This window comes from Pelodiscus sinensis, chromosome 10 (genome assembly GCF_052426305.1).
Source record: "Pelodiscus sinensis isolate ZL-2025 chromosome 10, ASM5242630v1, whole genome shotgun sequence".
Classification (NCBI taxonomy): domain Eukaryota; kingdom Metazoa; phylum Chordata; order Testudines; family Trionychidae; genus Pelodiscus; species Pelodiscus sinensis.
Genome location: NC_143061.1, coordinates 23,442,234 through 23,468,997, shown reverse-complemented (window position 1 = coordinate 23,468,997; position 26,764 = coordinate 23,442,234). Strand labels below are relative to the sequence as shown.

Below are 26,764 nucleotides of genomic sequence, written 5' to 3'. Positions count from 1 at the left end.
CCTCAGTTAATTATGTGAGAAAACAAGGGTTTTCTCTGCACTGTATGTATTATTTGTCAGGTAGTCCCAGACATCTAATAATAAAGCTGCATCCTTATTAAACCCATATCAAATGTTTCCTCTCCTTTTGGCATAGCCACACAAAAGTTTTTAAGCTTACATAGAACTCTTCCTCCACCTATGCAAGCTCCAAAGCTTCTCTTTCACAAATAAACAGTATTACCATATGCACCTTGTCTTGCATGTAAGTAGGTAAAGGCAGCTGAGGAAAGACTGTTGAAAGGGAACAGGAAGGTGGGATGGGGAAAGAGCCAGAGGAGGGAGAAAGGAAAAAGCTTTGCAACTTTTAACCAATTTATCTTTCAAGTTCTCCCAATGTTATTAAATACGACAATCCAGCCTTGAAATTAGTAAACAACCATGAAAAAGTTATAAATGCCAAAAACCTCTGTCTGGGAAGCTATAGCTATATTCATATTGAAAAGATATTATAAATATTTGGGCATATACAGATAGTATATATATGTGTGTGCTTTTCCAGTATTAAAAAAAATACAAAAAAAATGCAAGTAAGACGTTAGTGCACTGAACTTACGCAACATAATTTCTGTCAGTGCTATATTTGAAATTATAAATGCCAGTTCCCAAATATGGGAATAAAAATATTTTTATCCACCTTCAGATAAGGGCAATAACTCAATATAAGCATCACAATGTATCTCAAATTAGCTCAATATGTATATTAATCACTCGACCCAAATAATGCAGAAAATAGAGAAAACAGTTTTAGGGTATGATTTTGTTTATAAATCATAACTATAAAAAAGATAAAATTCCTTTATAAATGTTAATGAGGGAGGAAAATGCCTTTTTAAAAAAGTACACTACAATACTCACCTCATCTGATATTGTCGTCTAAATTATCAGAAAGAAAGTGAAGAAAAAGAAAATAAAAAGCGAGAAATATTTTTTTAAAACTGTACATTACTATATGGAAGAACATTTTTTATAAAATTGGCTACTTAAGAGTCTAGTCCAGACAATATTTATGCTCATTAGTAACTCTACTTTACTAACTCCACTGATGTCATTGCAAGAATAAAATTAGTCACGTGTAAGTGTTTTCTGAATCAGCACTAAAATAAGAAAAAACTATAAGGTAAAGAAACAGCTTAAAGAAAGAAAATAAATTTAGAATATTTACATATTTAATTACTATTACTTCATATGACAAGAAAATATAAACAAAAGCAACAAATGTCATTTACGAGATTATGTAAAGTATTAAAAATTACCTTAACAAAGCGACACAATCTGACTGCATCCTCCCATTTTGAACCACTAACATACTCATGAAGAATTGCTGGATAAGGTGATATATTGAGATGAATAAGTGAGCCATCAGCTCTTCTGATTGTTACTTGATTTCCCATAAAACATAGTATCTGGGGATTTTTGCTAAATTCGCTGTTGAAGGAAAGTCAAGTAAAGCACATTAGTTCTTTTTCTCATTGAAAATGGTGGTTGGCATTTAAAGCTGTTAGGGTATGTCTACACTACCACCCTAATTCGAACTAGGGTGGTAATGTAGTCAACCGGAGTTGCAAATGAAGCCGAGGATTTGAATTTCCCGGGCTTAATTTGCATGTTGCTGGGCGCCGCCATTTTTAAATGTCCGCTAGTTCGGACTCTGTGCCCCGCGGCTACACGCGGCACGAACTAGGTAGTTCCTGGAATGAGGAGTAACGGTAGTTCGGAATAGGAAGCCTAGCCCGAACTACCTAGTTCGTGCCGCGTGTAGCCACGGGGCACGGAGTCCGAACTGGCGGACATTTAAAAATGGCGGCGCCCGGCAACATGCAAATGAAGCCCGGGAAATTCAAATCCCGGGCTTCATTTGCAACTCCGGTTGACTACATTACCACCCTAGTTTGAACTAGGGTGGTAGTGTATATATACCCTTAGTGATTTTTAATTAGATAAGAGTTATTGGCACATTTTTCTTAATTTTGTTTTCAAACAGAGGAGAAACATCTAAATGGCACTTGTAAACTAAATAGATATGTACAATGATGTGTAAATGTAAAACAACTTTTGGTCAGATTTTAAAGTCAGAGTATAGAAGTTGGATTGAAAATTGTATATGTTTACTATCATGTACAGCCACTATATTTTTCAGAACAACAAAGGCAAAATATTCTTAAAGAAAAGTCTGATTAAAAATTGAGCGTTTGTATTTATGAGCCATAGAAAAGAAGTACTTTGTTTTTTAAATAAGTTCTGGACAAAATATTTTGTAGTGAATTTACTAGTTCAGTAATGCATTATCCAATCTCTAAGGGCTCCATAATCCCTCCAGCATACAAAGAACTACAACCAAAGCTAAGAAGGGACTAGAGTCAAGAAATCTGGAGGCTGAGTGAAAGTAGGAGCAGCATGCCAGAGACAACAACTTGGTAGCTGACTGAAGAAAGAAGTCTGGGACGCAAGTAGCTTGGGTTCTGTACAGGAAAGCAGAAAGTTGGGCAGAGCCATACTCTCTTGAAAGGGGCCAGCAATACTTGCAGGAGGTCACAAGACCACAGTCTGAATTTAGGACAACAGCGTGCAGGGGTCCTAGCCAGACTCCTATCTCATTACATTTATATGAGATTGTGGTGGAGGCTAAATTAGAAACTGTCAGTTTATCCTTCATGTAATCTTATTATATGTTTTCATAGAATCATAGAACTGGAAGAGACCTCAGAAGGTCATCAAGTCCAGCCCCCTGCTCTAGGCAGGACCAATTCCAACTAAATCAACCCGGCCAGGGCTTTGTCAAGCCGAGACTCTAGGGATGGAGACTCCACTACTTCCCTAGGTAACCCATTCCAGTGCTTCACCACCCTCCTAGTGAAATAGTTTTCCCTAATATCCAACCTGGACCTCTCCCACCACAACTTGAGACCATTGCTCCTTGTTCTGCCATCTGTCACTACTGAGAACAGCCTCTCTCCATCCTCTTTGGAACCGCCCTTCAGGAAGTTGAAGGCTGCTATCAAATCCCCCCTCACTCTTCGCTTCTGCAGACTAAACAGACCCAAGTCCCTCAGCCTCTCCTCATAAGTCATATGCTCCAGCCCCCTAATCATTTTGGTTGCCCTCCACTGGACCCTCTCCACATCCTTTTTGTAGTGGGGGGCCCAGAACTGGACACAATACTCCAGATGTGACCTCACCAAAGCCGAATAAAGGGGAATAATGACATCTCTGGATCTGCTGGCAATGCTCCTCTTAATGCAACCTAATATGCCATTAGCCTTCTTGGCTACAAGGACACACTGTTGACTCATATCCAGCTTCTCATCCACTGTAACCCCCAGGTCCTTTTCTGCAAAACTACTACTTAACTGGTTGGTCCCCAGCTTATAACTATGCTTGGGATTCTTCCGTCCCAAGTGCAGGACTCTGCACTTGTCCTTGTTGAACCTCATCAGATTTCTTGTGGCCCAATCCTCCAATTTGTCTAAGTCACTCTGGACCCTATCTCTGCCCTTAAGCGTATCTACCTCTCCCCCCAGCTTAGTGTCATCTGCACCCTCAGCAAGTTTGCGATCCATCCCCTCATCCAGGTCATTAATAAAGATATTGAACAAAACTGGTCCTAAAACTGAACCTTGGAGCATCCCACTAGAAACCGACCGCCATCCTGACATTGAGCCATTGATCACTACCCGCTGGGCCCAGCCTTCTAGCCATCTTTCTATCCACCTTACCGTCCATTTATCCAATCCACATTCCCTTAACTTGCTGGCAAGAATATTGTGGGAGATCGTATCAAAAGCCTTGCTAAAGTCAAGGTATATAACATCTACTGACTTTCCCATGTCCACCGAGCCAGTTACCTCATCATAGAAGCTAATCAGATTGGTCAGGCACGACTTTCCCTTTGTGAATCCATGCTGACTATTCCTAATCACTTTCTTCTCAACAAAGTGTCTCAAAATGGATTCCTTAAGGATCCCTTCCATGATTTTTCCAGGAACCGAGGTAAGACTGACCGGCCTATAGTTTGCCTATATTTGCCTTTTTCCAATCATCTGGGATTTTTAGAAATGTGCATCTGTCTGTTTGTCTATGAGTTCATTTGTTCAAGAACTCTTCCTAAACTATAAGAGTTAAGATCACCAAATTTAGTATTCAGCTTCCTCTAATTGCTCTGGGCCCCGAAATCCGGCAACAGTGCTTTCCCTCGTATCAAGTCTAAAATTGCCCCTATGAACTCTATCCTCTGCACTGGGTTCAGCACCAACTTCTCCTTGTTAAGCAGGATACCCAGCACTTCGAAGAGCTCATGGAGATGTCTATGTGAGTCATGAGCTGAGGCTTGGAGTGGGCCTTTATCAGCCAGTCGTCCAGGTAACGGAATACCTGCACTCCCCTCTTTCAGAGGAAGGCTGCTACCACTGCCATACATTTGATAAATACTCATGGGGCCAAAGAAAGGCCCAAAGGGCAGTACCGCAAATTTGTAGTGCTCTCTCGTTACTGTAAACCTGAGGGTAACATCTGTGACAAGGAAGGATCGAAATGCATCCTTCATGTCGAGGGCAGCGAACCAGTCTCCCAGATCCAGACAGGGGATTATAATGGCTAGGGTGACTATTCTGAACTTCATTTTTTGCATATAATGATTTAAGTTCTTCAGGTCTAGAATAGGCCTCAGGCCACCCTTTGCTTTTGGGATAAGGAAGTAACGGGAATAAAAACCCTTGTCCCTGAAACCCTGAGGGACCTCTTGAATCACACCTGCCTTTAGGAGTGATTTGACCTCTTGTTTTAGGAGATGCTTGTGAGAAGGGTCCCTGAAGAGGGATAAAGAAAAGCAAACGGCAGGGAGTATCCCACTCCAACCATGCGGAGGACCCAATAGTCTGATGTAACTGTGGCCTATGCATGGTAGTAGCAGGATAAACGGACCGAAAAGAAGGGGAACGGATTCAGTAAGTCTGGTGCTCTGCCCTCAGGTACACCTTCAACAAGCCTGTTTGAGGCCTGGGGGAGGCTGGGAGGAGCTATTCCCCGGTTATTCTGTTGTGACAGAACAATAACAGGAGGAGAACCCTATTTCGCCTATGCTGCTGCTCTCGGTATTGTCTGGGCGCAAACCTCTTCTGCGGGGGCTGAGGGCAGAAGGAACACCTCTGGGAGGCCGGGGAATGCATCCCCAGGGACCTCAAGGGCCCAGGAGCCCTTGAGGGAGTGTAGCTTATTGTCATCTTCTCTGAGAATAGACTACTGCCCTCACATAGGAGATCCTGCAATGTAGACTGGACCTCTGGGGGGAGGCCCAATGCCTGAAGCCATGAAGACCAGCACATGGCTACCCTCGTTAAGAGAGTTCGTGCTGCTGAATCTGTGGAATCTAGGGCCGCATGAAGGGAGGTTCTAGCCACTGTGCAGTCCTCCTCTAGCATGGCACTGAACTTCTGCCTGCTGTCATGGGGCAACCTCTTTTTAAACTTTGCTAGGGCATCCCACAATTTGAAGCTGTACTAGCTAAGGATTGCTTGCTGATTAGCAATCCTTAGCTGCAGACCCCGTGTCGAACAGACTTTCCTGCTGAACAGGTAAGTTATTTTAGCCTCCTTCGACTTGGAGGCCGGAGCCTGCCGACCTTGTCTCTCCCTCTTGTTGACTGACAAGACCACAATAGACGAGGGGTGAGGGTGAAAGTATATAGACTCATAACCCTTAGGTGCAACAAAGTACCTCCTCTCGACACCTTAGCTGCTGGAAGGATAGAGAACAGGGTCTGCCACACGGTCGTGTAATTTGACTGTATTGTCTTTATGATTGGCAAAGCCACCCGGAAGGGCCCCCTCATGTGAGAGGATGCCCACCATTGGGTACTCAGATTCCTGTATCTCTTCCATCAGGAGATTTATATTCCGCGCCACTCTGCAGCAACTCTTGATATGTCCTGTGGTCCATAGGAGGGGGCCGCCACTGCTTCATATTGGGAGGATGATGAATTGGCCTGGGCAGCGTCTTTCACCAGTAACTAGGCTCTGTCCTGGGGGCCCACCCGATGGCCTTTCCCTGGTGGCTGTTCCCTAGCCTCAGGAGGTGGACTGTCCACTCTAGGTGGATGGGACTCCACTGCAGATAGTGTCCTCGAGTGGTGCCTGTATGAATGGGATCTATGACTCATGTAGCCAACGACCGAGGAGCACTCTGGGACTGATGATACACCCAAGGAGTCCAGAAGGGCCATTGCACTGGCGGTGGCCAATATTGTTGCTACTGTACCAGCTGGTCTCCTGTGCTGCGTTGAGATCAGCTGTGCCGAGGCCTGTCCGACACTGTATCTGACTCCGATTCTGACTGGGATGACTACAGCGGTGCCATTGATGCTGGTGCCGAGTGTTGGGATCTTGTCTGGGATCCTGACCAGGGCCGAGGAAGCCTGGAAGGGGAGTGGCACCTCGGACTTCTAGATCATGACCTTGACCTGGAGACCGATCTCTGAGTCGAACGCCAATCCCTCAGTGCCACTCTAGCACTCGAAGCCAGAATCTCTCCCCATGCCAGTGGTAGGGAACATTGTGCTGGTGTCAAGGGACCCTCTGAGGAAGACGATGTGTCCTGGTACTGCTCCATGGACTGTGGTCGATGGAGCATACCTGTCTTTCCCCTTGAGCGATGTAGTCCCAGTAGTGCTTGTGGTTTGCTGTGTACCATGGCCTCCGAGATTTCTATCAGGTCTCTGGCCACTTTGAAGGTGTCCAACATTGAAGGGGAGTTTAAGACCTGCACCGGGCTCATGTCCCTCGGTGGATGGTCATGTGCTGGACTCAATGGCACTGGTCCTGGAGCCAGAGTCAACAGCACGTCCTGGACCTCACTCACAGGGGATTTCCTCTGGGCATGGTCCTGTCTTTGTCAGGGCCTCTGAGGGGATCTACCTTCTATCCTCTCCTGCCCAACTGTGCCAGTGTGGTAGATCTAGGTCTCGGCATTGTTGTCTTCAGTGCCGGGAAACCCCGGCACCAAGAGTCTTTTGCTGTGCCTGGCTTCTGTGCCGTGTCTCACAGAGGTGGGGGCACTGCACACCAAGCTGGCTCCCAGGGCTGATTTTTTGGCCTGAAGGGGTTTTAATGCCACCTACATCAGGAGCTGTTGAAGCCTATGCTCCCTGTCCTTTCTAGTGCAGGGCTTAAAACTTCAACAGATTCAGTGTGATGTTCTTCACCCAGGCAGCATAGGTTGGGTGGATTGCTATTGGGCATATGGTGGTGGCAAACTTTAAAACTTGGGGTGTTAAGCATGCCCCAGAGTCTCAGGAGGCTAAACGCTTGGGCACTTGTCCACAGTCCTTTTATTTGCTTGAAGATCCTTATCAGAGGAAAACAAAGTGAAGACTAGGAAAAGGAGAGCTACCGCTAGGGACTAGGCACTTGCTAAGCAAGAGCTAGCTACAGTTCCAATGTCGCCACAGATGGTAAGAAGGAACTGAGGGAGGGTAGGGTCAGCAGTGGTATATATAGTGGTGCCACTCTAGGGGGTCTCCACAGTTGACCCTATGGGAGCTGGTAGGGGGGAAATTTCCAATGTTTGTGTACACGGCGCACATACACCTGAATTGGAATCGATGTGAACAATCACTTGAAGAGAACAGTGATTTAAAAACAAAGAAAAACAAAACTTGTTTGAGTTAAGGACTTGAATAATGCCAAGTAAATCTTCTAGTTGTTATATAAAGGAACCAGTTTCCTAATGTATAAAATGCTTGGTCTATACTGGGAGATTAGGTCAAACTTAGTCACATTAGGTCGAATTTCTAAACCACGAGTCCACGTCACCAAGCCCGTTCCGTCGACCTTAAGGGTAATTAAATTTGATATAGGTACTCCACCTTTTCTTGGGGGGTAATGATAAATTTGACCTTGCATGGTTGACTTTATAGACTTACTGCTGTGAAAGACAAAGGTTCTTGGTCTCCAAGAGGCGTGCCACGGTGCCCTGGAGTGACTGCTCTGGCTAGGACCTTCAAATCTACTGTTCTCCAGGTGAACAGGAAAAGCCTTGGGAAAGTTTGAATTTCATTTCCTGTGTTGCCAGCATGGTAGCACACCTAACCATAAATTCCCAGGGCTGCACATGAGCACCAGTAAGGAGCATGCAGGAAATCCTGGACCTCAATGCTGTGTGGGGAGAGGAATCATTTCTTGCATAACTATGAACCAGCAAAAGGAACACAGATATCTATGCCAAGATCACAAAGGAGGAGAAAGGATACACCAGGAATGTCCAACAGCGGTGAAGGAAAATAAAGGACCTGAGGCAGTTGTACCAGAAGACAAACGGATGGCCCGGATCATCGCCACAAACATGCCACTTCTATAAGCAGCTGCATGCTATCCTAAAGAGGGGACGGACCAGCTTCTCTAGCTAGTTTGCAGATTCCTCCCAAGACACTCCTGTGACAGCCTTGAGCAGCAGCGTGGATGAGGAAAAGGAGGTCACTTTTTTTATAATGATACAGGAGGGTGAAGGCAATTGAGTATGATCTGTGGTGGCCACTATACTTACACCTGGTAGGGGGCCCTTTGAACAACTTGTTAATGTGTCTGGAGACTGAGTAGAAATGCTCTCTGCATATTTCCATAACACTCTCACAGAGGAACTCTTTAATCCTTCTCACAAGGTTTCTGGGGAGGCTTGCCTTATTCATCCTCTTTATGCCAAGCCAGCAGTAAGTGGTCATTGCACTACAAAGCATCTCAGCATAAGGTCCAGGTTTCTAGCCACCATCAGTCAGCATCTGCTCTCCATCACTCTGTGAGATTCAGAGATTATGACATTTTGCATGGCAACCTAGGGGAAGCTATTAGCTGATGCCTCTGCAGTAAACCTCCATTTTCTCATCCCCAATAAAGCATCGCTTGCATCCCTGCCCTGCTGCCATGCCTGGACCCTATCCCCTTCCTGCCCACATATTTCCACGGGAAGGGAAAGTTGCACTCTCCTGGCAAACAGGGGGAGCCAAACACATGGTCACTGTGTGAGCTCCTGCCCTTTCACCATGCCCAGAACTCCTCTCTCCCACAAGCTCAAGTCCCAGCCTGTCCTTTACCATGCCTGCCACCAAGCCAAGTCTAGCTGCTCCCCTAAAAACTCAGTGGTGGGCCTGCTGCACAGAGGTGATTAAAAGCACAACTATGGCTTTATACATTACACATCCCTATTGTTTCTACACAGACCTTCCTTTTATGCTAACAGATTAGGTTTTACACGCTAAAATGCAACTCCTGTAAAGTCTGCCCTTCACTTTTTGTTATAGTGGGAACAGCAAGGAGCACGCTGCACAGTCCACCGGCTCCACCAGCTGTCTAGCTGGTACAAATCCTCACGTAAAAATGGACTAGGGGTGACATGTTCAAGGAGCAAATGCAATCCACCCACTTGGACAGGGAGCGCTTAAGCAAGTGGAGGACTATGGTGCTGCTGGAGATGAGAACGTAGTGTGAGGACAGGAAAACATGAAGGGAGCTGGAAGTGAACAAACAGTCTTGGAGACATAGTGGATGTGATGAACCGCACAGTGGCTTTCAAGGACAGTTTCATGCACAGGCCCCCCCTCCAGCACTTGTGGGTCCATAGTACTTTCTCACCAAGTTCCATAGCTTCCTCTCCCAGGAGCTGTATAATGCAGGAGAGGGGAGAGTCAAGGACAGCCTCACACTCAACCTCCAGGGATGCATCCCAAAGCAAAAGGCTGTCCTTCTCACAATTGTGATCACCCCTCCCTGCACAAGCTCTTGCCATGAGTTCCTTATCTGTCCCTGCTGTGTTCCTTAAATAAAAAACATGATTTCTGAACAGTCTGTTTATTGCTCGCATTGTGGGGGAGGTAGTAGGGAGAGGTGGCTTACAGGCAAGCACACTGAATGCAGGGGCACCTTATCATTAGCAACATGCATGACACTCAAATCTGGCTTATCATAAAATTGTCTTTCAAAGCCTCTCTGATTGCAGTGCCCCTCATTATGCTCTCCTTACTGGCCTGGTGTCTGGCTGCTCATAATTACGTTAGGCACTATGCCTTGACCCCCACCATATAACTTTCCTACTCCAGTGAGTAAGAAATCATAGGATACTAGAATTGAAAGGGATCTCGAGAGATCATCAAGTCCAATCCCCTGCCCTCATGTCAGGACCAAGCAGTGTCTAGATCATCTCTGATAGCTGTCTATCCAACCTGCTTTTAAATATCTCCAGTGATGAAGATTCCACCACTTCCCTAGGCAATTTATTCCAGTGTTTAACCACCCTGACAGTTAGAAAGTTTTTCCTAATGTCCAACCTAAATCTCGCTTGCTGAAATTTAAGCCCATTGCTTCTTGTCCTATCATCAGAGGCCAAGGAGAACAAATTTTCTCCCTCCATTATGGATACTGACTATGAAGTATTATGGAGACATAGCAGGCTGCCATTAAAATGGGAATGCTGCTTTCGCTGAAGTCTAACCTAGTCAGTAGACTGTGGAGTCTCCCTTTTAAATGCCAAAAAGCATATTCTGTCACCATTATGTACTTGCTCAGCCATTAGTTGAACTGCTCCTTACTGTGGTCCAGGCTGCCTATATATGGCTTCATGAGCCATGGGAGCAAGGATAGGCTGAATCGCTAAGAATCACTATTGCCATTTCAGTGCCTCTGATGGTAATTTTCTGATCTGTGAAGAAAGTTCCAGTTTGCAGCTTTCTGACAAGGCAGAAGTCCCTAAAGATGCATGTGTCGTGCACCTTTTCCAACTCTCCCATATTGATGTCAGTGAAATGGCCCTTGTGATCCATAAGCTCCTGCAGCACCACAAGTACCATCTATTGTGGATTATGTATTCTTTGGCAAGGTGGTTAGGTGCCAAGATAGGGATGTGCATTCTGTCTATTGCCCCGCCACAGTTAGGAAACCCCATCGTGACAAAGTCATCCACGTTTCCCTGAATCACAACCCTCTGTAGCAAAAGGGTACTGATTTTCTTGGATACTTGGATCAAAACAGCTCCCTTTGTAGATTTCCTCACACCAAACTGATTCCTAACTGACCAGTAGTCTCTGGCATTACAAGAGTCCACAGGGCAACTGTCACTCATTTCTCCATTGTCAGAGTGAGTGTCATTCTGGTATTCTTGCACTTCAGGGCAGAGGAAAGCAATGTGCAAACTTCAATGAAAGTGACCTTACATATGCAAAAGTTTTGCAGACACTGCTGATTGCCCCACAGCTGCATCATTATGCGGTCCCATCTGTCTGTTCTTGTCTGATGGCACCAGAACTGGTATTCCACTGTATCCAGAGGATCGAATGCCAATGGCATTTGCCTGTCGCTCAACTAAAGTGCTTCACTGAAAGTATGTTCATGGCCTCCCAAGATTCTTCCTCATTCCAGCAGACCCAGATACATTATAGATCAGTGGTCCCCAACCTTTTGTGGTTGTCGGGCGCCAAGGGGCGTGGCCGTTTGCCCGCCGGGCACCAGGGGGCGGGGACACTTGTGCGCCCAGGGGCGCCCCCCCATAGCCACATGCCCGGGGGAAGCCCCCCCCCCATAGCCGCTTGCCCGGGGCTGGGGCCCCCCCATAGCCATGCGCCCGGTGCCGGTGCCCCCCCCGCAAGCGCCGCGCACCCGGGGCCAGCGCTTCCCCCCCCTCCCCACAAGCGCCGCGTGCCTGGGGCCGGCGCTTTCCCCATCCCCCGCCGATGCTCCCCGCAAGCGCTGCGCCATGTGCCCGGGGCCAGGCCAGCCCCAAGCACCTGGCGGGCGCATGCAAATGCCCCCGTGGGCGCCATGGTGCCCACGGGCACCATGTTGGGGACCACAGTTCTAGATATACTCCAGTGTAAGGTACACCGACGTTAAAATCATTATTATAATACTTTGATGCTCACAGGGATCCATGATTGGTTCCATGCTTACTCTACTGTGGTGTCTGCATGGATTACCAGGGGGAAAAAAAGGGTTAAAAAAAAAACCAGTTGACACTGCTTTCAAATGCGGGAGGAGGTGAGTGCATTATGGGACACTGACGACATGTATCCAGAACCACCTGCTGTACAGTTCTGGTCTCAACATGCACTGGGAGCATAACCCAAAATGCAAAAGGGAGCAGGAACTGTGGAATAGCTACCCACAATGCATCACTCTCAAAGTTGACAATAGCCACCTTCCTGGGAATGTACTACTTCGAATTGCACAGTAGGAACATGCACCTTCGACTTTACAAAATAAGGAGCTAAAAATCAACCTTATTTCTCAGCCTAGACAAGGCCTGAGTGTTTGTCAGGAACCCACTTAAGCTAGAGTTTCCATTGTCTCTTAGTTAGAGACCTAAAATATGTCTATACTGTAGCCCTCTTGCGGAAAAGCATATGCAAATGAAGCACGGCGTGAAATATTGCCAAGCTTCATTTGCATAAGTAATAAGCAGCCGTTTTTGTGCAAGAGGCTTTTGCGCAAAAAGGAGCTGTGTAGACATCTCCTTTTCGCGCAAAAACGCCCTCCTGTGCAAGAGCCATTCTTCCTCAAAAAAATGAGCTTCATTTGCATATGCTTTTCCGCAAGAAGGTTACAGTATAGACGTAGCCCTAGAGTACTTGGTTTTGAGCTCATAGTACCAAACAACTGAAGGGGACTGGTATATCACATTATTTCTAGTGATGTTCTTTAGTGAGAATGATTACAATATTTTCAGTTGTTATTCAGAAGGACTTTTATCAAAATATTGGAAGTAATTTAAAAAAGTCAAATCTTTTCACCTAACTGAATTATTTATCAAAAGGGGAAGACTATTACATAATGGTAAGATCATAACACCTTGAGTCTTGAGACTTGGATTGTAGTTCTGTCACTGATACATTATGACTTTGGGAAAAATCACTTAATGCCACTGTGTTTCACTTCATTGTAAAATGAAGATGTGTTACTTTTCTCATCAGATGGGAAATTAGGGGGTGAAAGGCTAAATATAGTATTGATTATAAAACAATTTGAGAAGCACGAATAGAAGTTTCTATAGAAGTGTAAATGATTATTCATTAGAACTCACCAGTACAAAGCAATATGATCATAATGTACATAGGCAATTTAAAGCATATGCACAAGTCCATCGCTTTTCAGGTGCTTAAGTGTTCTGAATCAAACTGTCATTATCATTCATTCACTTTTTAAAAAGCTTTATAGTATACTTTGAATGGCTAACACCTATGGAAGTGTTTCTTAAACCGGGCTGTGGATCCACTTTGGGAAAGTCATTAGCGGACCCGATGCCACTTTATTTACCTAAAGCTTCATAGTCATGGAACCTCGTAGGTCCCATTGGCTCCCCGCTGTTTCCAGCCAACAGGAGCCATGGAAAGCAGTCTCTCTGGTGTGGGCCCACTAGTGGCTTTCCCAAAGTAGGCCTGCAGCCCACTTCAACAAACACTGGCCTATGGTTAAACCTTTCCTAATCCAGAAATGGTGATGTGACAGGAATTCTGAGGGTAGTAACGGTATCATCTGTCAAGTGGCTAAATTAACACTATTCTTTGTAAATTTATATTTGAGTGAATAATTAAACACAATATTTTTTTAAAAAATCTAGTAATAATATTAAGAATAAAAATATACATTACCTTGCATCTTTTTCATAAAGTGTTTTTGGCAGAAGATCTTTATCTACATATACTGTATTGGGATAGTACCAGACTGTAAAACGTGTATCCTGGAGTCCACAAAGTATGTTGGATGTGTCATTCCAAGCTAAAGTGTGCACCATTGTTCCTTAATTTAAAGATAAACAAATATTATGTATGTGTACATACACAATAAACACATAGTAAACATTCTAGGAATTTTGCTAACAACAAGAGTGGCCATAGCAGATCATCAACAACTACATTAAAAAAAGCTGTTTTTTTAAATTCCTACATGAGTTAGTTGCAATTTAGTCTTAAAAACATTAATTATAGAAAGTAATTTCCCTATTCTGTCTTTTTCTGATATTTCTATTACTGTTTCTAATGTATATAGAGTCAAAATAGCTCAGTTTTGTTTACTGCTGAACTGTTAACTAGAACATTCACAATCTGAGAGCACTGTCTATTTTTTAATTGTTTCTGCACAAATTATAGAGGAAGTTCATACACTGTATTTTTTTAGGACACAATGGCTGTGTCTACATTGGCACACTTTTCCGGAAAAGGGATGCTAATGAAACACTTCGGAATTGCAAATGCCACGGGGGATTTAAATATCCCGTGCGGCATTTGCATGAACATGGCTGCCGCTTTTTTCCAGCTCGGGGCTTTGCCAGAGAAAAGCGCCAGTCTAGACAGGATCTTTCGGAAAATAAAGCCTTTTCTGGAAGATCCCTTATTCCTCTTAAAATCAGGAATAAGGGATCTTCCGGAAAAGGCTTTATTTTCTGAAAGATCCCGTCTAGACTGGCGCTTTTCTCTGGCAAAGCCCTGAACCGGAAAAAAGCGGCAGCCATGTTCACGCAAATGCCGCGGGGGATATTTAAATCCCCCATGGCATTTGCAATTCCGACTGGTCTCATTAGCATCCCTTTTCCGGAAAAGGGTGCCAATGTAGACACAGCCAATGAGTAAGAGTGACCAGAATATAGCTTGGGAAGTTATTAGATGACCACAGTACCGGACAAATTAGTTGAAACTATTATAAATAACAGGATTGTCAGACACATAGATGAACATAATTTGTTGGGGATAAGTCAACATGGTTTTGGTAAAGGGAAATCATGCCTTACTAATCTACTAGAGCTCTTTGAGGGCATGTGGACAAGGGGAATCTAGTGGATATAGTGCACTTAGATTTCCAGAAAGCCTTTAGAAAGGTCCCTCACCAAAAGGCTCTTAAGTAAAGTAAACTGTCACAGGATAAGAGGGAAGGTCCTCTCATGGATTGATAATTGGTTAGAAGAGAGGAAACAAAGGGTAGGAATAAACGGATAGTTTTCAGAATGAAGACAGGTAACTAGTGGTGTTCCCCAAAAATCTGTACTGGGACCAATTCTATTCAACATATTTATAAATGATCTGGAGAAAGGAGTAAGCAGTGAGGTAGCAAAATTTGAAGATGGAACAAAACTGCTCAAGATAGTTAAGAACAATGCAGAGTGCGAAGAGTGTCAAAAGGATCTCACAAAACTAGATGTTTGGGCAACAAAATGGCACATGAATTTTAATGTCGATAAATGCAAAGTAGCGCACATTGGAAAAAATAATCCCAACTATACATACAAAATGATGGGGATTCATTTAGCTATTAACACTCAAGAGAGATCTTGGAGTCATTGTGGATAGTTCTCTGAAAACTTCCACTCAATGTGCAGCAGCAATTGAAAAAAGCAAACACAATATTAGGAATCATTAAAAAAAGGATAGAAAATAAGACAGAGACTATCTTATTGCCTCTATATAAATCCATGGTATGCCCACATCTGGAATACTGCAGGTGGATGTGACACACCTCATCTCAAAAAGATACCTCGGCATTAAAAAAGGTTCAGAAAAGGGCAACAAAAATAATTAGGGGTTTGGAACACATGATATATGAAGAGCGATTAAAAAGACTGGGACTTTTCAGCTTAGAAAAGAGGCGACTAAGGGGGGAGACATGACAGATGTCTATATAATCATGACAAGTGTGGAGAAAGTGAATAAAGAAAAGTCATTTACTTGTTTCCATAAGAACTAGAGGTCCTCAAATGAAATAACAGGTTGGACCTGACGAGTCCCAATCGAAGGGATTTGCTGGACCAGGGATGGTCCCTCCCAAGATGGCCCATGATGAACTCCTGCCCCTTGCTAGGGCTACAGCCTCACACTGCAGCTGTCTGCCTGGATGTGGCTCTCCAGCCTGGAGCTGTCTACTTGACGCTGCCTGACCTGAATCCATGGCTGGAGCTGTAGCTCCCTGGCTGTGGCCAGGGCTGGAGCTCTGCAGCCACTGTTGACCCTTGGTAGCTTCTGGGGTCAACTCTTTGCAGGGGGCAGAACTCTTTGCTGTGCTACCAGCCCCTCCACGTCCCCTCCCCTGCACAGGGCTCCTAGCTGAGTCGCCGGCCCCCATGCCATGCTCCTGTTCCACGGCCTGACCTCCCTATACCTGGGCTCTGTGGTCCAGGAACATCCCTGGTACTGCCGGACCATGAATGTTGCTGGACCAGACAGTCCCGGTTAAGGGAGTTAACCTGTAATAGGTGGCAGGTTTATAACAAACAAAAGGAAGTTTTCCTTCATGCAGTGAATAGTCACCTGTGAAACTCCTTTCCACAGGATCTTGTCAAGACCGGAAATTTAACAGGGTTCAAAAAAGAGCTAGATAAATTCATGAAGCTTAGGTTCATCTATATTAGGGTGGCAAACCTGTTACAGATGAAGAGCCAATATAGTGGTGGATACAGCACAAAATGCCAAGGGAAAAGTTGTTGAGCTTAATTTAAAAAACAAAAAAAAAAAGCGCAGCCCCGGCCACCGCCCTTTTAAGAGCAGAGCAGGCATTGCACTTTTAAGGTGGCCACTTGGAAGGCGGCCGTGAGTCCAGCTCTGTCTCCTTCAAACAGAAACACGCTGTCCCTTTCAGAGCCGTGAGTGCCACAATTTTTTCTTTGAAGAGCCACGGGTTGGCCATCCCTCAACTATATTTATTAGACAGAATGGGTAGGAATGGTGCCCCTAGCCTCTGTTTGTCAGAAGTTGGAAATGGATTAAAGGAGAGAGATCACTTGATGATTACTTGTTCCGTTCCCTCTCTCTGGGGAATCTGGCATTGGCCATTGTCAGAAGACAGGATACTGAACTAGATGAACCTTTGGTCTGACCCAGTAAGGCCATTCTTATCTTCACATCACTTTTTCCAGAACTGCACCTTTTATTTAACAATATCATGTTTCTAATGGTGGAGATTATGAAGAAAACCTTCTGAATGAAGTGCTATCAGAATCTGCATTGAAACAGCATATATGCAACAACTCTAATGGACATGTGGACTTCTCTCATAATTCTCTTTGTGTTTCTCACTCTGAAATGTAGTGATGACAGTTTAAATGCCACCACTTCCCTATTTAACTACTGAGGTAATGTGTTTATTCAGTGTAGTTAGATAAACAGAAGTTAGAAATGGAAATTACATTTGCTTATTTTACCTATCCTAAGGAGCCACAGTAAGATTGCAACCTACATCGTATTCCCCAGTGTTCTTTCAAGTCAAATTTTAAATTAATCAAATTATAGAGCTTCTAACACTTGTTGCACATAAAATACCTGAACTGCCAGAATGTAGATCAATGTAATCTAGGGTTGGTTCTTACCAATTTTGATAACTTTCTGTTCTTTCCCAAATCTCTTCACTGATGTGATATAAAGATCTCTGTTTTTATCAATAAAAGCAATTTTTCTCTCATTTGTAAGTCCCTTCTGATCAAGGGCAATCTCAGTGATGTCTGTCTAAAATACAAACAGAAAACACTTGGTATGCCAGATAGAGCCATGATTCCTCTTATATGCTACATTAAAAAAAAGGATGGTCCATTTAAAAAACGTAACATACATTATTACTGTTCAACAATTGAATTTCTTAAAATTCCTGGTATGTATGGCCTAGTCCCAGAATTATTTTATTTAAGCGTGTAGCATTACAGAAGTTAATTTCTTACAACATTAATATAATCATCCATTAGCAGCACAGTCTGTTATATTGCAGGAGTACCAAGGCTGGAAAAGCCTCTTGAAAAGCTGAAGGAAAAATAAATACAAAGCAGCGTAAAGGAAGAGAAGGAGCCCTTGTGCCTCTTGCACAGAAATGCTCTCACTACAGGATATCTATTCCACTGACTGCAAGTTCTTTCTTATACTGATAAGAAGAAAGTGGAGAGAAGAAACAAGATTATGTCCCCAAGGTAATGTCTTTTCTTCAACCACTGAAGACCGAAAGATTGAGCATGGAGACCAACAGAACTATTTCTTCTTTCCTCTCTCCTGACAGCAGAACAAAGAAATAGTGCAAAGGACTTCATTGCTGAGATGGGCTACGTCTAGATTACAGGCTCCTTTCGGAAGAAGCTTTTTTTCGGAAGAGATCTTCCAAAAAAATCTTCTTCCAAAAGAGAGCGTCCACACTGCAAAAGTGCATCGAAAAAAACTATCTGCTTTTTTGAGTGTCCAGACTGAATGGATGCTCTCTCGCATGTAAGCTGTGATTGCTATGGACAGAATGGCCACAAGGGCACCTGTGCTTTTTCCTCTTCTTTCGAAAGAACTCCCTCACATGCCTTTTTCCAAACGAGCTCTTTCGCAAAAAGGCTTCTTCCTTGTAGAATGAGGATTACGAATGCCAGAAAAACCCTTCTGTTCTTTCAATTTTCTTGTGGAAGAATGCAATTGCAGTGTGGACAGCCATTTTTCTGACAAAACTGTAGACATACTCATAGTCAGGTGCTGATCAAGTGACTTTGGACTGTAAGGAATTCAAGTGGTCACTTAACTGTAACTTATGACAGACTGTAGCTCTCCCTTAGCAGTATTCCTCTGAGACTCTCCTGAACCTCACTTTGATCTCTTGGGCATGTGAATTATAAGAATTATACCAAGTCAAGGTTTCCAATTTATATCCTACAATTGTGTATGTCAACACAGTACACACGTCAGTCTAATGTATGCTGTACTATAAAAGAATTACATTAGTCAAATATTTTCTATTAAGTATTATAGTAACTCTCTCATAGTTACTTCTTCTAGATTATTAATAAAAGATGCAGTTTGAAAGGTGAAGTTACAGAATGAACATTACCTTGTGAGTAAGAGGTTTCCCATCACCTAATGGCTTCCCAGACAACACTTCAAACAGGTAGATAACTTAAAAAGTAAAAGGTGTAGTGTTAAATAAAGAAATATATTATATTTACTAACTTTCAACATTTCTGTAGATCAGATATCTCTTTGCCAGACTTTCCAAATTCTTCACTAATTTTCCAAGCTCTCTTTTGTATTATATAATATAGAGGCTTATTACAGGGCAATTGACTGATGTGAACAACTGAAAAGTGAACTAAAATCTTTAAAAGTTGGTACATTATAAGCTGCTGACTACAAGAAAGTTTGAACACAGAAAATTTGACCCATTAAAATCCTTAAATATCAACCTTTCTTATCAAAGTTTTTATTTTAGCCACAATATTAAAACATACTACACTCATTCAGAGAAAAAAATGTTTTTTGCATTTCTGCCATCGTTCACTTGTTATAATTTTAATCTAAAATTATATTAACTAATTAACATTAGTCTAACAATTATATGAATTTCTAGATGGTGCAAGTGAATGTATAAATTAGTTTCGGATCATCAAGTTCACCCAGTTGGTGATGTTTTAAAGAGAGATCCCTCAAAAATGATCTGCCTTAGAGATGCATTACAACTCTATAAACATTCACGTGATTGCTCCCACCCCTCAAAAAAAAATCCATTAATTCCACAAACTTCTACCCCTGGCAAATAACTATTCATTTCTGTTTGTTATGGTTTCTATGAAAGAAAAAGGACTAGAAAGGGTGGCTTTTTTTTAAAAGGAAGAAGATGGAGAAAACTGTGATTCTCTTTTATAGTGCCCAAAGGCTCATCCAAGCTGTTTGCTGCTACACTCTGATAAGTTGCAACTGCTTTGTGGCCTGGAAACCACTAACAACTTTGCACTATCATAAATTGACATGAATTCACATGATATCGTCTTGAATATTTTACTTTTATATCATATCCAAATATCTAAATACTTTACTTTTGAATAACTTATACTTCTGGTTTGGCCAAAACAGCTCACAAAGAGGGAGAAAGGAGGAACAGGCTGACATACATTTCTAATAAATGTGGTCTGGACTATTCAAAGCTAGTGAAGAAAGTAATATCTCACCGTTACAAACATTTCTGTAAAAGTGTATATTATTAAGCAAAAATTCAACACAGGAAGATCATTAATAATATCAGACACACATCTCAGAGGTTTCATGATGTCACATTCCACCTGAACTTTGCCCTTATAAATTGTATGTTGCCATCTGAACCCTGTAATGCATGAATACTTTTATTCCAAAGGATGGCGCTGTTAATGTATTAATAATATGATATTGTGGGTTTCTTTCAGGATACAGGATGTTGGTTTGAGGTCGTTGGTTTCACTGGTAGAGGAAAAAAGGTTGTGAGAACAGGTGTTCTCCTGAGGTCGTTGGTTGCACTTGCAGAGGAGAAAGAAAAGGTTGTGTACAAGTGTTATTTTTTTGCAGATGGTTACACTTGCAAACAAAAATGAGTTTTACTTAGGTGTTTTGCTCTCATTTCTGTGCATGATTGTCAACATGACCTTAATTCGTGATCTTGGTATACACAGTACCTTTGCTCTCATGAAAGTAGAATATGAAATGAAGAGGATATTGTACAAACTACAACACACAATGTGAGGGCTGATATGTTTAATTATTCATCACTAGAAGATTTACCCAGCATTGTTTGGGTCCTTAACTCAAACAAGTTTTGTTTTTCTTCATTTAAATCATTGTTCAGAGGTGGGGCAGGGGATGGAAGGTTCAGTATGCAGGCAACCCTAAGGAGAGAGGACAACACCAGCCCTCTCTCACTATAGCAACCTGGGGCCAGGAGAGAAGCACCTCTCTATGGGGCTGCATCTTCAGCGGGCACAGCCAGGAGTGAGGTGCATGTCCCCTGGCTGGGGAACAGACAGGCAAACAAACAGACAAACTCTCTGAAATATGTAGTAGATAGTTGTTCCTTTCTCCACCCTTCCCTCTGGTGGCCCAATTGGGTTAGAGCTGTCTACTCCTCATCTCTGGCCTTTGCTGCCTCCTTATGGTCATTCTGCAGTATAACTCCCTCCTATCAGACCCTTCCCTTTCTATTTTATGAGAAAAAAAATCAAATGCGATGCAGATCCCATTATCCTGGCAGAACCAAACCCTGGCCTTGATTTACGTCATGGTAAGAGGAAACTGCATATCAAATATGGTGGTCCTAGCTCTTACCATTTAGGAGGTGGTCTTCAACAAACAGACTCACAGACAGACAGGCAAACAGACAGACACACTTTTCTAAAATATATAGTAAGATGAATATCCAACTCAATCTGTAAAGCTTAGTAAGCGTTTTAGGAAAAACCCACATTTAGTATTTTGAAAATCCCAAGTCTCTGCAAGCATTTAAAACCAATGTTTTTAATGACAAGGGTTCTCTCTTATTTAGAAATATCCAGAAAAAGAAGATGGCTTTGTCTCCCTTTTCCCATAGTTTTCTACAGATTTAATAAAGATATTCCATTCTCTTGAAATAATCACTTGGAGTGATCAAAAGGGTATACGCCTGGTTCTGAGAACAGTATCTTCACCCCCCTTCCAAGCCTGTTTGAGCAGTGCAGTGGGCCAGGACCCAGTATTTGGGCCACTGACAAGGGACTCCGAGAAAACAAAGAAGGATCTGACTGAACAAGTTCTACCATGGGAAGCTACACATTTCACCTTCTTACATAGGAGATGAATAGGGATCTCTTTGTGGGCTTAAAAGGAATGGCCTAGTAGAGAAAAGCAATTTCAGGACACAGGGTTTCTGTCTCTCCCTGTGCTGGCCTTTGCAAGACTGTTTCACAGCTCTAGTAGACTTTTCCTCTAAGGAGAGAATCCTTTTCCACTGCCCCTATTGGAACCCCCACTGGCATAATCCTTTTTAGAGCTTGCTGATCCAACCAGCACAGGATGTACAGACCCCTCCTTTGATAAGGTACTGAAAGTGATTGATTAGCTCAAGCTTATAACTACGTGTCAAGACTTGCAGAGTGAGCCTGCAACAGAGTGAAAGAAGCAACAGAAGAGGAACAAGAGTGAGTGCCCTCAAAAGCATGTGTGCATGTAGATAACATATGATATTTATACAAACATTGTATTTAAAAATACCCATAGCAGAAGCCATAATTTGTCCCTGCTGTACCAAAGAGCAGCACAGCAATAAAATGAAATATCTTTATATGTACAATATAATAAAATTAAGAAAATGTTATCTCAAAAGTAAAATGCATCTGTCATCTACATGTGTATAATTTATGGTTAGTCAATGCTTCTCTCTGAATAATTTATAGTGAAATGTGACTTTACTAATGAAAATCCATTTTAATTTTTACATTTAAAATTTTATAATTTTTAATATCCTTTTTCTAATGTTACTTTCTCCTAAAGAATACTTTCATAAAAGAAATAAAACAGGTAAAAAAATTATATTGATACACTGAAAATAATGGTTGGAAATGGAATAAAGTGTTTATTGCCCCACAAAAGATAAGAGTCTAAAACTGGAGGTTGAACTAAGCAATGAGAAAGAGCACAACTCCCCTCACCCAAATACAAAGGCAGAGCCCTTCTCTCCTCTGTTTTAGGGAAGTGCTTCTTTAAATGTTCATAGAAACTTTGGTTTTCATGACCCTTTCTGTTCTTTGCACAAGTACTCTGAGTTTTTTCCCTAGAACAAAAGAAGGCAAATTTGCTGCTTATTTGCAAAGTAAGGAAGTCTAAACCTGAACTTGTTGAAAACCAAGTTAATATTATCTTGGAAATGGGACCACTTCTGAAGGTTAATCTAATGGCAGTTGATCGTCTTCGGAGTCTAGTTGTGGCCTTAGAGAAGCAAATCCAAAACTCACTGCTCTCATTAGTCCTGTAGAATTCTGAAGTTGGTATCATTGGGCTAAGACAACCCTGAAGTGTATAACACTATTCCAAGAACCTGATTATAAAATGGGACAAATTTACTTGAAAATGTGCAGAGAATTAGGACAGTAAAAAGCCATTTCCTGCTGATAGTTGTTCTGTGATCTGTGGGATACGACTTGGTACAGTGGAAAAATCTTAGTGGGCAAGCATCTACAACACAAAAACAAACAAAAACATCTCCACGATTGCACTTTTATAGCAAGCACGCAAAACACAAAGGATGGAAAAGAGTGAACTAGTCTGTCCCTCTTAGGGTACATCTACATAGCAGTTATTTCAGAATAACAGCCGTTATTCCAAAATAACTATGTGAACATCTACACAGCCATTCTGTAATTTCGAAATAATTTCAAAATGGTGATCTACTCCGAAATTTGTGAACCTTGATCTATGAACAATAATACCTATTCTGAAAGAGCTATTTCAAAATAAGGCATGTGTAGACACTCCATTGCTGCTATTTCGAAATAGCCCCTCACCAGGATCATTCTAAGTTATTCCTCCCCTGTGCCTCTTAGGGCTCTAAATCATGATAGCAGTCTACATTAGGGAAGCCTGCCTCGGACTAATTTTGAGGCTTCCCTGCAGCGTAGATGTGCTATTCTGAAATCACTTATTTCAAAATAAGCATGCAGTGTAGACATACCCTTAGAGATGGCAATTCCAGATCAAAGCAGAAAACTATGAAAAAATTATCTGATATAATTAAAATATCTCAGCAGTTTGCTGTCCTAAATATAGCCCTTAGGTACTTGTAGTTCTAAGTCTTCTGCATAGCAGAAAGTAAGGCTTGTTAATTTATTTAAAAAAAACCCACCACACTAAAAAGTAGCTTTTTTCCCCCTACAAAACACATTGAATACAGCACATAGTTACTGTCGACGATTAACGAATAACTACAGAAAAATACTCTGCTCTCTGAATCAATATTCTTGATTCCTCAAAATCTTTAACACAAGAGATTCCTGAACTTTATGTCTGCTCACTTGGAGAGAGAGAAAGATTGTGTGACAGAGTGTTAGAAATTAAAACACCACTTGTAAAATATTGTAAACACATATTTCAATAAATACTATTGAGTCATAACTAAACCTATAAAAGCTGCACAAAAAACAATTGTGAAAAAACTTAACCAAAACAAAGAATATCTGAAGGCTACAATCCATTCCAATTAACACACATCAGGCTTCTCAGTTCAGTAGACAGTAACCATATTTGTATTTCTTTAGTGAACCATGCATGAAAGAGAGAGGGGATTGGAATTTTCACTGCATACGATTCCTGTTTTTTCCATCCCATTGCCTATAACTGGAGAATGGAAGGATATAGAAGAAGAAAAATGTTTTTCCCCCCATATGAAAATATTGTCCTGTGGGCAACTACTACAGGTTGGACCTCACTGGTCCTGAACGAGGGAGTTTGCTAGACAAGGAAAGGTTAATTCCAGCCCCTCTGCCACTGGCCCCTCAACCTGGCTCCATTCCTGGACCAGCTGCTGGCCCTCCAGCTGCCCACACCCCGCCGCTGGCAAGGCTGGGCTCCTGGCTTCTATAGGGCTGCTGCTCACCCAGCAGGGCTCCTTGGCACTGGCCACCTTCCACTGGGTCAGCCAGACTCCCGGCCCCATCAGCTGGGGGGCCAGCCACCTATTCCCCTGCCACCAGGCAGCCACCGGCCAGCCACCAATGAAGCTGGGCTCCTGGCCCCAACAGGGCTCCTGGCCCTGGTAGGGATCTCTACTGACAGGCTTCCATTGTGGTTCTCTGGTCCAGGAACAGATGTTGCTGGACCAGAGTGTCCTGATTTAGAAAGGTTTAACCTATACAAAATTAGTAGTACTTCAAAAACAAAAAATCAAACTAATATGAATAATTATTATTTCTAGAGCCCTGCACAGATGCAAATATGTGGATCTGCATCCGATCCGCATCTGCCAGGCTCAACTCATCATCCAATCCATGATCCAGATTTTACTTGCATCTGCACAGAAAACCACCTGGAGGGGAGATGAGAGGAAGCAAAGATAAGCGAGGAAGGAACAGGGTCATGCAGGAAAGAGGCAGGCACCATGAAAGCAGGGATTGGGATAAAGGGTGGCAGGGATTTGGGATAAGGAGCAGCAGGGACCCATAGGTTAGTGTTAGGGATGTTCAAATGTATGTAATTAAATAACTGTGTAACCACTGAAAATTTCAGCAGTAACATGATTAGAGGCGGGGGAGGCAGTTGGCTCTGGTCTGCCATCCCATGCTGCTGCCTCTGTATCAGAGACAGCAGCATGGGGCGGCAGGCGGCTCCCTCTGAGATTCAGGATCCTGTGTGGGTATCAGCTCCACTGTCCACAGATATTTACATCCACGGATATGCAGGGCTCTAGTTATTCCTGTTTCATGCTTAATTTTCAACATATGAATGTGTTACATATGAATGAAATATCAACTTTTTAACACTTTTGCAAATAAATAGCTAGCCAAATTGAAGAAGTTAAACTGTAAACATACCTTTTTCATCAGCTTTGTCTTTTATTGCTAGAGTATCATTACTCAGAGATACAGTCTGGGCATTTAATATATCTGTCCTCATTCCTGGAAATTTTGGAGATGAAATTAATCGTCCTTCATAAGAATATAAATAGATTCCTCCACCGTCTATAAGAAGAAAATGCCTGAAAACAATAAGGATAATTTAACTAGTTGTAATAGACAGTGCTAGAAAGATTTCAGCAATTTTAAGATTGTCTAAAATACTGGAAGTGTTTTCTGTGTAAGCTACACAATGTTTAAATCTTAAAATTGGAACTCACAAGTTGTACACTTGGGAATTCAATTTTAATGTGAATATTGCCTTTCAAATATAAGGATTTTAATTAGCTATGGAAAATCTATTATTCCGTTTTCCCTTAGTTAATATTTTCTATAGCTTTACACTTCCATATTAAATATCCTGATAAGGCATCTCTCTAAAGGAACTTAGAAAATACTGTGATTTTTAGTCCTCCACAGAAAAATATTCACAGAAGCTCAGGAGTTGCAAAGGTGTGTATATAGCTTAGAAATTGGTTTAAATCTTACATCTTCCATTTTTAAATCTTTCTGTGTCTGTTTCTTCACTATGTCATGGAAGCAAATGAATTGTAGATTCTTAGAAGATACTTTTTAAAATTTCTACCTCAGCTTATTAAGAGGCATACAAAGGAGTGGCCTTTTTCAATGTTTATGTTTCTGAACTAGTATTTATGTAGAATGTAAATAATAAATCTATAATAACTTCTGTTAGATGTTGCTATTATCCCTATTTTACAGATGCAGAAAATTCAAACAGAAAGATTAAAGGCCAAAGATATATCATCAGCTGATATAAACTGTCATAGCTCTATTGACTTCACTTGGAGGCATTGCCTGCTCATATAGATATTTGCAAGGAAAGAATGATTTCCCAAAAAAATGTGGGTTGACTTCAATGGAGCTACAACTATTCTTACTAACAGAGGATCTGCTCCCACATTTTCAAAAGCGCCTTCCAAGTTTGAGTGCCTAACTTCAGATATAGGCCTGATCTTCAGAAATGCCTCCACTAACTTTACCTGAAGTTGTAAGAGTACGATACCTCTAAAAATCAGATCCGAAGTGTTTAAAACAGGGCACTTTTAAAAAATTTGGATTTAAGTTCTGACCAAGGCCAGATAGCAAATTAGAGGCAAGACTAAAATTAGAATTCAGGAGTTCTTGATTCCCAGTCTTATTCTCATAACCATTTAAAATGGAGGAAATGCTGCCATTTCATGCATGCATAAATATTACATATACGTATTATTACCAAAAATGTAAAATTGCATTTCATGTTTATTCAGCAGGGACGACAATTTTATTAATAAGTAGAGGACCAACTTGTAGTCAAGATTATTTCTACAAAGTATGTTCCACTTCAACAAACAAACATAAAAGATAAAAAACAGAT

The 26,764-nt window shown here is 42.1% G+C and overlaps 1 protein-coding gene across 5 annotated transcripts in view; it reads right to left on the bottom strand.

The window, feature by feature from the left end:
- The window catches only part of IFT80 (intraflagellar transport 80), a 160,310-nt gene that overhangs the window by 21,912 nt on the left and 111,634 nt on the right, over positions 1-26,764 (bottom strand). For all 5 annotated transcript variants that reach the window (XM_089780798.1, XM_089780800.1, XM_075937828.2 and 2 more), the window contains 5 exons: positions 25,309-25,472; positions 18,840-18,904; positions 17,362-17,497; positions 13,661-13,808; positions 1,296-1,467 (listed from right to left, as the gene is read on the bottom strand). In XM_089780798.1, coding sequence (XP_089636924.1) covers positions 1,296-1,467; positions 13,661-13,808; positions 17,362-17,497; positions 18,840-18,904; positions 25,309-25,472 — 685 coding nt within the window. The remainder of the gene's footprint in view (positions 1-1,295; positions 1,468-13,660; positions 13,809-17,361; positions 17,498-18,839; positions 18,905-25,308; positions 25,473-26,764) is intronic.